Genomic DNA, 16,387 nt, shown 5'->3' with positions numbered 1-16,387 from the left:
TATCAGAGTGATAGTGTCTTCAGTGGACCGGAGGACAGTCCACGTGATGATTGCTTCAGCAACGTTCCCTCTTGTACCCCCCAATGCTTGAAGGGAGAAAAACTCCATGAATGGGAGCAAGCTCCACATGGTGCACACCAGCCAGCAAAACAGGGAAAACAGTCCATGCTACACAGAAAAATCTGCGTCCAGGAGAGACATGGACAGGAAAGGAGTAAACTAGAGATACTACTTCCCGTCACTGGCCTTTAAGCACTGTAGGGTTTCACTTGAAAATCTTGCAGCTATCCCTTAAGAATGCGATGGGTCACAGTTCCTCCCATGTAAACGTGCTTTCAGCAAGCCACAGGCATTTTGCACCCCTAGCTTCCACCCACACAGTGACTCAGATGACAGGAGGACATGCAGAAATGCATCCTAAAAGAGATCCCAAGCATGTCTGCAGATGGGCTTCTCCCTGGGTGCACGTACAAAGATCAAAGAACTCTTTGGGACTGGTGAATTTTTGGATCTTACTGCAGTTATATTTCATCCATCCAGACCAAACCGTAACTTCATGGCATCTGTGCTACTCCCCACACGATCTCCGTTCTCAGCTGAGGCATCATTTTCCCATAATCTGAAGATACAAAGCCTCTGAGCAGATCAACAACATCCTTGTAAGTTTTTCAAATTTTATGATTTTTAAATATATAAAGTGGTCTAAAAAAAGCTCACTAAAATTCAATCCTACCTTTGCCATTTAATCACCGTGAACATACCTCTCTTGCCAAAATGACATAGCCTGTTCCACATCTTTACATCTAGGCTTCCCTAAACCTAATGCTTTAGATGCTTCTAGATACATGACTGTGGATTACCAGCCCTATTTTTTTATTTCCCACTTGCAATGTCACTGACGTCTTCTTTCCTCCTATTTTAGAAAAGGGAATGGAAAAATACAGGTTCTGAGAGCTTGGCAAATTTTCTGCCACTTCTGCACTACAAGGAATTAGTGCAGGTCCCTATGGTAACACCAAGCAGAGGCTTAGAGGGAAGCACTCAGAGCCCTGCAAGGTTTTCCTCGGTACCCATTTGCCATCTTGAAAGCCACAACGGGCTGCAGGAACTGCTGCCAGGAGCCAAACCTCTGTCTGCACATGGGGCTTGGTGCTCTAAGCCTTTCCGAAGAACAAGCATGAAGATTGAACGAATTTGTCCTGTCTTTCCCACCTGTGTACACAAAATCTGGCTGTGTGTGACAGGAGCAGCATCACTGCTGTTTGGGATAAAGGCTTCCATCTGGAACAGCTTTCCACTGGCCTGACTCCGATTTGCCCTCTGCTTTCACCAGGTGTCTCACAGTACGCTACTAATAAAAAGCTAAGGACAGAGAGCTTCGTGACAAAGCAGATTAAAATAAATGGACAAAAGGACAGAACAAAGAAATATGACTGCTAAAAATAAGAGGGAAAGGACGTTGCTTCTGGAGCCATGTACAAGTCGATGGGGAGAAGTTACTGCAGAAGGGAGGACACAAAGGGCAGATGACAGACGGAGCAGCAGGCAGGCCCATGTTGGCAGAACAGCGCCCTGCCAGATTTTTTCTACCCCAGTTTTCCTCACCTGTACATACTGGGCATTAAGAGCGCAAACCACAAGACAAATATCAAGATAACCATATTACCCATTTAGGGTTTAATAAGAGGTTCCTTTTTAGAAGGACCCAGCAGAAGGCCTGGGTTTCATCAGAACTGGCACGACATTGTCATAGTGACCAGGCTCACCCTATCAGTTCCTTTCAAAGGAGATTCTTCCCATTTTTATTTTCCATTACTGATTTTTTTTTTTTTTTGATTGGGACAAAAAGCTAGGAAAATATGCTTGGCATTTATATTGGGAACAATTTGCATGTGCAAGGTATACACTTATTTGGAAACAGAAAAAAAGAAAAAAAAAGAAGACCTGGCAAAACAAAAGAACCAAGCTAAAAAAGATAATCAAAGCCACTGAGCTTAAAAGAAAGCCATCAGGTACTTTAATTAAAGAAAGATTATATTTTTCCCCCTTCTTTTAAGTTTAGCAGCAGGAAACTTTAAAAGGGCAGGAAAAAATCCCCTGCAGGGCAACAACCTGTAGTTTGTTTGGAAAGTGCATGAGACTAATTTAAGGACTGATGGTGAAATACAATTTCAAAACTGAAAAAAAAAAAGAAGACAGAAAAAATACAGGAAGCAGATGGTGAAAGTTTATGAATTGCATGATATGTACTGACGTTTAGATGTTTCACTTAAATATGCATATCATTATCTTGTTTGCTTTTAGGTCCAGGGAAAGACACATTTCATCTGAAAAAGAAAACTTCAAAGGGAAGAAACATGTTCAGGGTGGCCCAGATTATTTTAGGATTCTGCTGTTCCTACGCACTCTCCTGGTGGGTCTCCATCTTTCTCAACTGCTCTGTGCATGCAGCGTCTGCAAAGCTCGGTTCTTGACCTTTCCCAATTTCCAGCTTCTCAGCCACATCTCAGAGCTCATTTTGGCCCAATTTGCTCTCTCCTTGGTCTCCACTCTCCGAAGGGATTTTGCTGTCAATCAACTTGTCATTCAGCGAGGAAAGGTCTTGAGCAAAATGGGAACCAAAACCCACAGGAGCTCCCTCAGCCTTACTGCACATTCCATTGCAAATCCATCCACTCAGTAAATCTCTGTACCAATTCACAGCATTAACCTCATTGAAAGAAAATTTAAAGCTTCTGAGCACTTGAAATGGCCAGACTGTATTCAAACCATAGAGCTAGCCCGTATGAGAATATCAGAATTCTCTCATTAAAGGACTTCTCCTTTTAAGGCAGTTTAAACATTCTCCTCTGCCAAATGCATTTTCTTCAGGAAATTTTTAAGTTCTTAAATCTCAGCTTGGGAGAGGATACCTTCTTTTAAAATCTCCCTTCCACCAGTTGACATACAAGAAACAAGAACAAGTGCACATTACCAAATACATTTTTCTTAAATGTGTTTTCAGCTCTTCCCATCTGGATGACTCCTTCACGTTGCTACCAGTTACCACAAATGACAGTTCAGGATACCTACCTGCGAGGCATAATTCTGTGCTGGACTTCTCCCTAACGAGCAAAGGGGTCAGATAAATACAGACTGCAGCTGACTTTTTATGGCATCAGGGCAGTCACAAGAATGGTGAAAATAGAAGCATGCGGATTTACCTGGAGAACCTGCTGCTAACAACTCTGTTCTGCTGACAACAAAGGTACGAGACAGGGACAAGGGAACTAGAAGAGGGAGAGAAAAAGGATGAGATCACGACCAGAAAGGCGGCAGCTATCCACACTCGACAGGGGAGGGAGCCAGTTCACACACTGAAGAACTAAAACCAAAAGTGCAAATCAACTGTGGAAAAGTAAAGGGTTAAAATAAACAACAACAACAACAACAAAACAAAAAAGACAATTAAACAGTTTTAGGAATGAACCAAAGAACAAGCTTGTGGAATTACAGTGAACAACTTTCACGTGATAGTTTGAATGGTCATCCAGTACGGAATGGTCCAACAAGGTACACTTATTTTTAAAATAGTTCAAAAGGAGCGGTGGTGCCCACTCCAGCCTGGAAGGCAAAGAGTTAAAACAACCAGAAAGCTTTCATGGGTGCAGTTCCTTATTGGAATAAAATAAAAATAGAAATAAAACCAAAGGACACTCCAAGTTTTCGGTAACAAGTCAAGCAAGCTTGTGATTCTCCAAGCTCATCCCTACCAGAATGGGTCAAGTACTGCTTGTCATGTCTGTAATCCCTCCCCAGCTGTAGTTAACGAAAGCTTCACTGATTTGTTGTTCAATTTTTTGAAAACATGCTTTAATCTCCTGTTACTGGCTTCATATTCCAGGTGGGGAGAGCAGGCACATGACATCTCATCAGGAGATGGGGAAGAACAGTTTTCCCTTGTTCTCTGAGGGTTTATACTCTAAATGAGCTTTCCTGTCTACTTAGAGCAACAAGAACTACTTTAATTTTATGAGCTCATCCTAACAGAAGTCTCTTGATGCTTCAAGACATCGTAAAGCCATTTCTCTCAAATCTGGGGAAGAAAAAAGAAAAAAAAAAACAGCAAAAGGAGGGGTTTGCTACTGGTAAAAGCCAATCAACCACACGTGAGCAAATCCAAGGTTGGCCAAGTTTAATTTAAAAAAATGTACATGCTTTAGTTTGACAAAACCAATCCAAGATGGATTTCAGGGCAGAGGCATGAACAGGGAAGCCATTTGATCTCACAGGAGTTGGGGCAACTGGCATGGTTGCAGGGAGGGTTAGCAACATGAGAAGGAAACACAAGAACATTCAAACTGAACAATGCCGGCAAAAAAAAAGAGATGCCACAAATGATTTCCGAGCTTAGGTCTTGGAGGAGAGAAGTGGTCGTGCCTAAGCCAGCTCTGTTTGGCCCATGTTGTAAAACCTGAGCTTCGATGGCAAAGAAACAGCAATGTGACCCAGTTGTACACACATACACGTTACGTATGATTCATCATGAAGACTGCTGCTACTGTACAGGTAAAATCCACCCAATGGTCTGCACACTTCCAAATCTGTCAAGCCTCAGAAGGTACAAGTGAGATCGATTAAAGCTCATGTAATTAAGGAAGAATTACTCTTTCTTTAGCTCCTAAAAGAGAGCCAGTAGAGGATGGGTAAAATGGCAACACAGAGCTACCAGCTGCTCCTCAGACTTCCATGGGAACTGCTGATGTTTGTCGAGTTTAATATGGCTAAATTCATAACCTACAAAGCAAGTTTCGTTCCAAAGCCCATTCCCTGGTGTGCATATACATAGGTACACATACATACAGAGAGTTCCCATTAACCTACTATCATAACAAGCTGCCTCTCAAGCGGAACATGAATCTGCTGTGCCTCTACACAGAAGTGATTTCTGCATGAGAACTTCTCCTTGAGGTGACAGGGTGAGCAGATGGCCTACGCCAGCACTAAGGCCCCAGTTCTTCCACCAGGGCTGGGGATGCCAAACCAAGATCTCTGTGATCTAAAAGGTGATGCTGCTGGCACTGAAATGCATGACCAGGTATGGCAGCGAGTGCAAAGGGACAGCAGGATGACACCCACTGGAGCACTGAAGCATGCTCCTGGATGATTATAAGGCAGCTCCTTAATGTGTCTGTGAGATGCTAGGTTGTGCAGCTACTGTTTGTGCACTAGGAATTCACTCCTGTCTCAGCCTCAGCTGCCAGCTCTCCCTCTTGCTGATCTCCCAGTTACATCTCTGCACAAGCTACAGGAACAGTCTCTTTTCCTTGTCCCACTGCCCTCGTTTCCCTCAAAAGGCCTTTAGAACCAACACTGGGTAAAGCAAACCATATCGAAACCAGCAGGTTGTTTGTATGCTACACCACTAGATGTCCCTCTGCTACTAATTATTTATTCTGATTAATTCAATCCCTGCTATGCTACAGTGAGAAGCAATACAAAGCTCCCAGCCAGGACCAAACACCTCCCTTGCTACGGCTGCTGTGTGCATCCTCTGGGAGCCTGAGGGCTCAGCTTTCAGAGTCAGCACTGCCACGAGTGTCAGTGCCTCCCGGAGATGCTGTGCCAGGCAGATAGTTTTGCTAGCGAGGAGCTTATTGTTTGCATCGGCCCCGCAGGACACCGTGGGGGATGCCCTGCGCAGCCCCCTCCTGCCACACGCACGGCAGCAGGTAGGCTTGTGCACGAGTGCATTCCAGAAGCAGAAGGTAAGAGGACATACCTGGCGATGCTGTGAGGGCCATCACCCCATAGTAGGAAAAAGCACCAGCTTCAAACTTCATCCCCTCCTTCCCAGCCTCCACTTCCACCTTCCCCTGTTAAGGAAAAGGAGAGAGAGCTGCAATTAAAAGGGACCACGGGTCTGGAGGCACAAGACCAGACTTGAGCCCCAACAGCTAGTTTGCCCTGACGTTACTAAGCCGTGTCATGGTCCCTGCAGTTTGTAAGGATGCCTGAAAAGGGATAGACCCCGGGGACAAAACACTCTTGTTCCCTGGGTGGTTCTGCTCTTTTGTGGTTGTGTGAGTCCCTGCAGAGGAGCAGGGCCCCCATGGCAGCTCAGGGTGTACTACTGATGTGCTTCAAGGGCTGCCAGGCTGCATGTCCCCAGTGCGAGTTAAAAAATACTCCCCCAGTATCACAACAGGCTTACATGGGGGACCACGGTCATCTGGGGTCTTGAGACACCTACACATGTGGGGCCGTGGCTCACATTGACAGGAAGGCCCCTCTAACACAAACACAGGAAATGGAGACGGGAGACAACGCACGAGGAGGCCGTCTACTTTCACCACTGAGATTCCCACAGAAACAAAGCCCTTATTCCTGAAGCAGCAGTCCTGGGGCTATTTTAGTTTTGTTGGTTTCTGGCCGTTTTACACATTCCAGTGCCCTTAAACTGTGATCCTGTTCTTTTGCAGAGTCTTGTCTAGAAGGACCCTCAGTGCTTCCCAAGCTGTACGCCACCATCCTGCCAGGCTATGCACCCATTTCTGATGTGGTCTGCACCAAACATTTAACATCACATGCTAGTATCACACAAAGGAGTCTAGAACAGAAGCTACACTATCAAATGTAGCTGTAAACATCCCAATTATCTGGTATGTAACTAGGAGGAAATAATTGCCTCCTTAGTGGGACTTGGCTTTCACCTCCATCTTTACTGATACTGTACTGAGAGTTACAGTACAGAACTGCAGGAAGAAGAGATCTCAAGCACCTTTCAGGCTGAACTACACCAAGGTTGGTTTTTCAGGCAAACAGCCTAATTACCTGCAATGCTTTCCCTCTGGCAAGGGTGGAAAGGGCAGACTTGATACTTGTACTAAGTGAATCGAGCATCAGATCTACACAATCAGATGAAAATAAGTCCAAAAGATTTTATTTCTATGTGTTTATTGTCTTAAATGTTATTTAAACTATTTAAACATGACTTTAATTTTACAGCACTGTACTGATGCAGAAAATCATGTAAATGAAATCAGCCTGCGTAACACCTGATACTAAGTCAGTTTTCCCAACCATCCCAGATCAGAAAGAACATAAAATCGATCTAACAGGAAGAGAGAGCCTGGCTCACAAATCCACTTTCCCCTGCTATCACAAATAACCTCTTCATATAATCCCTCTGAAAATCAATTTCACTCCACCACACCAATAGGTAGCTTATTTGTTCATTATAAGCTTTCCAGTAGGTACAACTTGGTCACCCAGGCCAAGACTGGTTATAAACGGGGCTCTCAACCCACTTGTCACTGCTGGTTATTTCCCAGCCAAGGCCAGGTCTTCAAAACACATACACAAGAAACCCAAGTGGGCTTTGATCTTCACATACAGTCAGTCTGGGTTAGTAGCTAAACAAATACAAGCTAGTAGCTAGCAGCAAGAGTGTAGCTTCAGTTCCAGCACTGCTGCTCTGTCAGCACACACGGCACTTCCCGGAGGTGGCCGTAAGAAGGTAAGGCATGCCTGGCATAGTTACAGCAGCTGGAAAACCAAGAATTCCCCACATGTGCAATCTGATGATAGCTGCCCTGTTTAAACACATGCATCCACAGTTTCTATTTCTCCTCTGCTTAATGCCCTGACATGAATTTTGAAAGAACAGAATGACAGAAACAAATCTCAAACCGCTACAGAAGAACTTCTCAGTAGCTAAAGAAAAACTCGCATAAGGTGACCTTCCAACTAAAACAGTAACTCTACAGAGATTAAGTTGGTGAATTTAATGCACAGAACATGTTTTTTGTTCTTGTATGCTTTTACTGTGAAAGGTATTCTTGGTAGCTCCGGGTGAGAGAATCTGCCCAAGACCAGATATTTTAAGTAACAAAAGCAGAGTATTGATCTTCGTCATCCCTGCAGAACCAACGTTACCATTTTTATAGTGTGCATCTACCACAAAACTCACTTTTCCAAATGCATTATAGACTTAGCACACTGTTTTCACTAAATATTTATTGACTGGAGAGCAGCTCAGAAAGAACCAATTGTTCTTTTAGATTGCACATGTCCTCCACTTACAGCTTTGCAGCATTACCTCATCCAGAAGCATTATCTCGCCTCTGGAGTATTTTAGATTGCAACAACTCAGCACGTAAGAAAGAGCAGTTAAAGAGCTACCAGTGGCTCCTCAAACACTTAAAAAAGAAAAACAAAAAACAACCTAATTCTTTTCTAAAATAGAGGCATGTTGAATCCACAATACCATGTTCCAGTGCTTTCTTCATTGTTTATCACTAATGATGTTTAATCCCCCTGACACCCATTCCTTTTTTTTTTTTTAAAGGCAAAGGTGAGGAAGATTTCAAGCCCTGTGTTACAACTTCAGCTACAATGCCTCTGTTTGTAAACCAAAACTCATTTCAGTTGTCCAGGATAGACACATAAGCACCTTTCCAGCAAAATGTTCCTGCTCAAACAGTGCTAGAATGTTCCTGCCAAGTAACAGACCCTAGGAGATAATCAGCACTGAAAAGGAACCTGTAGTGAACAGAAAGCAGTCCTTCCACACCCCTTAGGGTGGCAATCTAAAAATCACCCAAATGCAAGTTTCTCGGGGTAGGGCAAGAGCTGAGGTGGCAGGGCGCCCAGGGAACTGCAGGGGCTGTGGCAGGAGGTGGCAGGGGTTCAGTAGATGGCGCAATGGCCCCACTAAAACCTGCATTTAGCACACCGCCAAAGGTGCAGGCTTCAAAATTGCATGGAAAAACGCCATCTTTCCGAACTGTCAAACTCCCCATGCCTCCTTCCGCAAACCAAAGAATGCATTTGTGAAGCATCCTGGCCAAGCTCCTACTGACATGACATTTTTTGTACCCCTGTTTTCCAAGCAATGCTAGCTGTACACAAGGATTCTTTTGCACTGCTGATCCTAGTAATACCTAAAGCACAAATAACTTCATTTTGCAGTGGGAAGCACTGTCTGCCCATCACAGCAGAGTGAGCTCTTCAAGTTGGTAAACTCATAAAGAAGACTGGAGCAGTTACCACAAACCATAGCTTCAAACCTATGGTTGAAAGAAGATAAAATTCAACGAGAGAGGTAGCAAAAGTAGTGTGTCAGGAGATGCATGATACTGCACATAGCAACATAATCACATGTCTGACCTGTAAAATGAGAATGAAGTAGTCGACAGGCTTGTTTCGCTGGTAGAGGTAGTGTTCTGGGGCTTTCTTGTTCTTCTCATCGTATTTCAGCTCCTGGATAACGTTGGGATGTTTTAGCAGCCTTAGAAGGATCTTCTCCGACATCTGGGATGGACCAAAGGCTTCTACTTCTATAACAAAAGATACAACCTGGCATTACACTTCATATGCCTGGCAAGAAGTTAGCAATACTCGTTAATAAGCATTTGCCTATAAAAGACACACGGATGCAGAGAGATCCATTACGGAATTGCAGGCTTCCTGTCTTTTGAGACTGTTAGATTTGTAAGGGGAAAAAACAGGAACGCCTCAACCTTCATTACTGCAGTATTTTTCAAAACAACCAAAAACCATGTCCATCTGAAATGGAAAAGAAAAAAGGAAGGCAGTCTTGCCCACTTGAGAGTGAAATCACAGTCGAATAGGCTCATTGGAGAGTTGTAAATGGGAAGAGCTTTACAACTGGGGCACAGAGAACCTTTGAATGCACTTTTTCTTTCCTCAGAAGGTATTAAGTTACTGCATTTTTTGCACTCTATAAAAAAAAACAGAGTTTGGGGCCTAGAAAGTTGCTCTAGATAGATGCTCTACATAAATCAAAGACAATTTGGGCTGCCAGGGTTCACATGGGAAGAGTTACTCAAAGTGAGACACAGTGCAGGTCAGTTCAAACCACGTGGGATTAATACCTGACACACAGAACACATTCCCTATCCACTTGCTCTTCAGTCATCAGTGTTCCCAACAGCAGCTGCTTGAGGTGAAAAAGCTTATCCTTGTGTGAGAGAGTTAGGCCAGGGATGTCGAGATAGACACATGCAAATTGATAAGCTTTCCTAACACCTTTCAGAACAGGACCGTTAATGACCCAGCACCTTTCATCTGCTCCAGATACTATTCTCAAATTAGAACAGAGAAACCAAAATTGTAGCTTTCATCTTACTTAGCAGTGGCTTCGCTGCCAGATTTAAGCTACAAAATCCTTTCATCCACAAAACAAGCAGAGACGCAGCACTGTAAGACTATGTCTGTTGAGAAGGTGCTTAGGGAACTCCACCAAGTCTTGTACAACTAGGTGAACAACGCTTTGCTTGCTGTTAAATCCGCGTCTTCCCGTTGAACTGTTTTTCCTTTCACCAAGGACATGCTCACATGCACATGAGCCGCAGGAGTCCAAGCGTTTTAAGGATTTACTGTCCCTCAGCTGAGGTGTGAAAACCGATCACGCACGTGTTTCTTTTAAGTCGCAGAGGCAAAATAAAGCACGAAGGCAGACTGGGAGCATCTAGGCAGGCAGTCACTGTGTCTTAGGAGGGGAAGTACTGCTTTCCAGCATGAGCTGGCCAGCTTGAGACAGAATGAATTTCAATCCATCAATATATGTCGAATATAGCAGTGAAAGACGCCCGTCTGAAAGGCCTGCACATGAGAAGTCTTTATATGTCAAAGAGAGACAACGTGAGCAATAGGAAGGTATGTTTTCCACAAGCTCTCCTGTTAACAGGTCTCATCTCTGAGGTGAAGGGACCAACTTTACGACGGAAGGCAATGTCAGCTGCAAGAAACCATTCAAGCCCCTGGCCTCTCTGCCAGACTGCCCACCCAAGGGCTAAAGCATCAAGGTGATCTGGGATGGAGACAACTGTCCTCTGAAACCCGGAGCCATCAACGGAGGTCACACAAGCCAGCAAGAAAATCCATTTTTAAAAGTACAGTTCAACTGCCTGTGCAGTCTGCATTAAATGTGTCGGGATTGTTTTTCACTTCGAGTCAAAAAGTCTCATGGAACAGGTTTACACCTTCCTGCAAAAAGTCCAGCATCTCTTTCTGGATGAAGTGCCAGAGTGCAATTACAGTCAGCTGGCCAGTGGTATCGAGTCGTCTGTGGTTTGTTCCCTGAGCTCTTCCTAATGGGGTGCACTTGCTAGTCGTTAATCTGACGGACTCTAGACATGCAGTGCGGCACTTGGCATTCATCCTTACCTTTCAGACCAATTTAAAGTTACTGGTCCACCCCTGGTAAATGTCTCAGAGGGTTCATGCCGACACTGAACACAGGAGAGGAGAGAATTTAAAAAGAAAAACACAACAGTGGCATTATTTGTCACCCCACCATCCAGCCTCCCTTCCCGCCTGCACTGTCCCACCCACCTCACCAGCCTTTGCTGACAAACTGCCTCCGAGGCTCTGGCATGATGGTGAAAACAGATAATCCACACTTGCCTGTTGCCAGGAAGCGGTGCATTGCCAGGAGGAGCTGCGGTGATATTTTAACCTTCATCTCGCTGTCTGTCTGCTTGAAGGCAGAGAAGTCCTGCTTCCTGTCCCGATGAGCTACTTTCTTTTTCGTCTTGTTATCAGCTGGGGAAGGGAGGGTGAGAGAAGAAAGGAAGGAAGCGATTTCTGTTAGAATGGGGTCCAACACGAACTGCGCTTGGATGGAGTCAGCCAGGACAGCCACCCAGAGCAAACTGTGCAGACAGACCCCTCTGCAGTACCCGTGCAAAGCCCTGCTCATTGATACACCTTAAAAAAAACAGAAATAATCGGTGACCTGTGCTGCGGGCTCAGATCCAGGAACCCACAATCTCTGTCACTTCACTGTGAGAGAAGTGTCTGCTTGCAAGCATCTAAATGCAGAGCAGCTCTGCATCTTGTGCACGGTGTGGGGGCAATTCTAGGTGGGCAGGAGGGGTCCCTCTCAGTGTTACTAACAATAGAAAGGTGGTGTTCAATAAGAGCATCTGTGATAAATACCTTCTTTTTTTATTTTTATATACACACCTTAGAAGAAAAGAATCTTTTACTTTTTTTCTGAAAAGCTCGGAGAATGCTATTTCTTGCAGTGCTGCACCTGAGATGCTGTCTCACAAGGAGCTGTGTCATTGCCCTCTTCAGTGACTTCACCAGAAGTACAGGCAGGGAAATGTCTCTTCAGCAGGGCACTATTCCTGTATTCCTTTATTTCTTCTGTCAGTGAGCCCTCCCACAGCAAGCTTCACGCTGCATTTCTGGTACCCAAATACAGCACCAGCATCACATCACTGGAGGATGCCTTAAACCTTTCTATCTTTCAGTCGCCAGGGTGAGAGACCCAGGCTCTTCATCAATTGATGGAGGATTTCAATTCCTCCCATGGTTTCCTTGGCAGCCTGTCCAAAAACCTTCTCCCAAGAAAAACGCTACACAGTGAGAGCAAAGGCACCAAGTCTGCATATTTTTGTGAGGAATAGTCTTAAATGTTCTTTGTTATTCAGATAATTTCCAAGCTTCTTGTAAGAAACAGAAACCCAGGACTGGATGGTGACAGAAATAATTAAATCTGTAACCAGGTATTTCCTGTCCTTTCTACACTGAGATGGAGACGTGGGCACTTAAATTATCTCGGCAGACCTAAGCAATCTCTGCTTTTAAAGTGATGTGATGTTGTTTGGTTCTGCAACATGAACAACGTGCCATATGAGGGATACCCTCAGCATAATCCTAGGTGAGATACCAACAAGTACTGTAGCTGTCTTCAGGAGGTTCTGGAAATATTTAGATTTGCCTGTAAATCCAAAGCAGCAAGGCTGACTATGAGTTCCTGGGCTGTAGGGGAGAACTCAAGAAGAGGATAGGTCCAAATACAAGTAATGTTGTCATCCCTCTTGCCATATTCCTGATGCAGGACAACAATTGCATTTATTTTTTTGAAGGAGCCAGCCCAGTATGGAAGACTGCTACAGAACAGGGAGTTCTAACCTCAGATCACCCGTTCAGCTGACCGGCACTGCAAATGCACCTGGACAACTTGCAGGGAAGAGTTATTGCTGTCTTTGTGTGTTCCTTTTTGTCCTGTTCTCTTTAGGGTCTGTATTAATCAGCGTAGACATCTGCAGTGAGCTCCAGACAAGAGAATGAGGACAAAAATCTATCTTCAAATGGACGTGTGGTTCTGTTGGCACACAAGGACTGTCCAATAACCAAACAGCAAGGACGGGGACTAGCAACTTTGATATTTGCAGCTCTCTGATACTCCAGGAAAAGTACAAATCCCAGAGGCCCAGACTCACTGACCGTGTGCCCACAGTCAGCTGCGGGATGCCTGGCCCAGGGCAGTGGGAGGTGGATGCCAGAGCCCCTTCTCCCTCCTCCCCCAGGTGATGCACACACCCAGGCTGACAGTCTGTGCCCCACACGCTGCGCAGTTCTTTCTAAGCCTGTGGGTTTGTTTAATTTTAAAAGAAAGGCTTAGGAATTAACGAAGCTAGTTTTGCTAGTTCTTTTGGTCTCGAGCTGGGAAAACTAGGTTGCCCGGTGTCTCATGCATGTTTTGGCAACCGTCAGAAACTCAGCATGACTAAACCTGAAGCTCTAAAACAACCTAAAATAGCTTCTTGTAAGGATGCTGCTCCTCCAGCCTACCAGCGCTAGACCACAGGTTAGCAAGTCCACAAGCCTTCTGGCCAACAGCATAAAAACACCTCTTTCTGGAAGGTGGTAACAGCCTGGGTGTGTCGAAAGATTAGATTCCAGCTGCAAAAAGCTCTGCTCTCCTGGCGCAGGACACTGCCAATATCTGCAGGTCCTGCCAGGCAAATCAGGGTTGCATAACCTTCTGTGTTGCTACGGTTTCACTGGATGACAGTGGAAATACTTAGGAGGGCAAACAGTTTTTTAGTCCTGTAGCTCTGTGGTTTACACGGGAGAGAGATGCAGGGTTTACTAGCACATATATTTACCGTACCTGTTTTGAGAGCTGTTTGGAAATGGGAATGTTAGGGTAAGATGTGGTCTTCCCCTCAGGAAAGTGACTAGCCAAGGCTAATTCATCTGTAGAAAAGCCCTGGGTGTTAGATAGTGTCCTCTCAGCCTCTGAGAAGTTTGGGAAAGGCACCCCTACGAGAGCTGGGGCCACAGGAGCACAGCACACAGTCCTGTAGTGCATCAAACGCTCCAACTTTCCAGTACCAAGAGCAAAACACGCTGACAGCTCTTCTCTGTGACACTGGCTGAGACATTTCCAGAGCCCACCTGTATCACAACTGAAACCCCTTCTCTGCACCCCATCAGCATCCCCGCTATGGAGTCACACACCCTGAAGCACTCAACCCAAGTAGATGTTGATAGATCCAATATATTTAACACTGTCTCTTGTTCCCAACATCTCTTCAAGCCATAAGGCAGAGCAGAGCAATGTGAAATAATGCCATGTGTCTACTGGGTACACAGCCCTTGAGAAACTCAGCTGCAGAGCTTCAGCAGCTTTTAACAAAAACTGTAAATTTACAATTGCTTCTACCCTGACACAGCTGAAATGCATTTTCACAGAAACAGCAAAAAGGCACAGCTCCAACACCAAGGTCAGCCATTTCATCAATCTCCAGTTTCCATCAAAGCACAACAAAACAGGTTTAAAACTTCAGAACAAAGGCATAACACTGCCAAATTTTGTCATAAGGTCTGCTTTTAAGTAAACCTTATTTCTTAGCATAGAGCAAATCCTAAGGCTTTAAGTTCTGAGCAAGCTGGCCTTATAATGAACAGCACCAGACCTCAGATACTGGAGGGGGTTACTAGCACTGACACACTGATATCAAAATCAAAAAGAAGCTACCTTAACATATCATGGGCAATAAGCTATCTTCAGCAAGCCAAAAGCATGTTCCAATCACTACACCAATTGGAAGTGGTTACAGCATACCAATCTGCTCGAATCCAAAACCTATCACATTTTCTCCTAGCTTCTCTGCATTTCTGTTCTCTCCCTTACCATTCCAGTTTCCTTTGATCTAAACAGCGGAATGAATTCCAGTGCTTCATACTGGAATCAGAAGGTCATCTTAATGGTACACAGCAGGAGCCACCCCTCAAAATTTCCTGCATCCTCCAGGAAGCCTAGGAAGTTAAGCTTCCCTCCTAATCTGAACTAGGGATTTTCTATACTAAAACCTTCCCAGGAAGGACAGTTTCCAATGAACCAGCTCTATTTTGTTCATCTAGGAAGTCTTCAGATAGTAAAATTAAATTATCATTTCCTTGCCCTCCAACATGCTTTTAATGGTCAATGCTTTTTTCTGTTCCCAGGGAACAACGCAGCATGATCTATACAGTTCCTCTTAACAAACAAGAAAAAGAAACCACGCCACTATTTTAGATTACAAAAGAAAGTCTGAATTCACCCTGTAAAAGCATTATGTTGTAACTGATTAGCCCAGCAGTTAAGTTGTGGCAGTATGAAGAAGATCAATACTAACTGGACTTCTGTGATTTGCATAGTAATTAGACCATTTAGTGCAGTGTAAAACAAAACTGTGATTTACATGAACCTTTGGGCACATAAATTCTGGTAAAATACTGACCAGCTATGGAAAGTAGTTCAGGCAAAACCAATCTATTAGGAAAAGCAGAAGTAGGTCTATCCTACAGAGCGAAGTGCTCATTTGGCTTTTGGCTTGGAAGGAAGATAGAAGACTGCCTGCTTTGGCCTGAAAAAGATGCTGTAGAAACATTCAGATCCTTTTCATGAGAAAAGAAAAAGAAAGCAAAGGTCAGCTAAACAGTGTGAAAGATATTTAAAATGACCATTCCTATTATTTCTGTCACAATAGAATCTAGAGACATCCTTCTGCTACACTTGAACACAAAGTAAAAAATAGCATCTGCCAGCAAGCGATCGAAGCACAGATAAGACAGATGAAGAATGACAGAAAGGAAGTTCCATGTGCACAGGCCAGATTGTGCAGATGGGAACAGAAGCAAAGACAGTTTAGGTAACTGGTCAAGGACCAGAAAAACTGAAGTGAGGGGAAAAAAAGATCCCAGGTAACACTCGATCATTTGCCTTAATTTATGTTAACACTAAGGAAGGAAGGAGCTGCACTGTGCAATAAAAATAAAAATAAAACAGAGTCATTTAGGACTTGCTGATTTTTAACCCTGAAGAAGCTTTTCCATTCTTAGGATCTCTCTGAATGAAGTGACAGAGACTGACTCTAAAGAGTCTCCATTCCTCTTCCCTGAGGTATGGTTATCTGCCTGCTTTCTTTCTAAAATGCAGTGAGTACATAGACTACGGGCCCTTGAGGTGGCGAAAGGCTAGGGGAAAATGTGGGAGGTCATGAGTGCTGGAACAAAGAGCTTTAAACTAGGCCACTGTGGTGGAGAACAGCTAACAGGAGAGACCAGGATGTTGCACATCTAAGTCTTCTAGATGGAA

General features: G+C 44.3%; 1 protein-coding gene across 1 annotated transcript in view; it reads right to left on the bottom strand.

Annotated features, from left to right (window-relative positions):
• CNNM2 (cyclin and CBS domain divalent metal cation transport mediator 2) overlaps positions 1–16,387 on the bottom strand; it is a 111,404-nt gene that overhangs the window by 6,088 nt on the left and 88,929 nt on the right. Inside the window, exons 4-7 of the mRNA XM_032191051.1 lie at positions 11,413–11,550; positions 9,151–9,320; positions 5,762–5,855; positions 3,204–3,269 (exon numbers count right to left, since the gene is read on the bottom strand). Coding sequence (XP_032046942.1) covers positions 3,204–3,269; positions 5,762–5,855; positions 9,151–9,320; positions 11,413–11,550 — 468 coding nt within the window. The remainder of the gene's footprint in view (positions 1–3,203; positions 3,270–5,761; positions 5,856–9,150; positions 9,321–11,412; positions 11,551–16,387) is intronic.

The sequence above is a fragment of the Aythya fuligula genome, chromosome 7 (assembly GCF_009819795.1).
Source record: "Aythya fuligula isolate bAytFul2 chromosome 7, bAytFul2.pri, whole genome shotgun sequence".
Lineage (NCBI taxonomy): Eukaryota > Metazoa > Chordata > Aves > Anseriformes > Anatidae > Aythya > Aythya fuligula.
The sequence above is the reverse complement of the archived record's forward strand: the minus strand, read 5'-3'. Positions and strand labels throughout refer to the sequence as shown.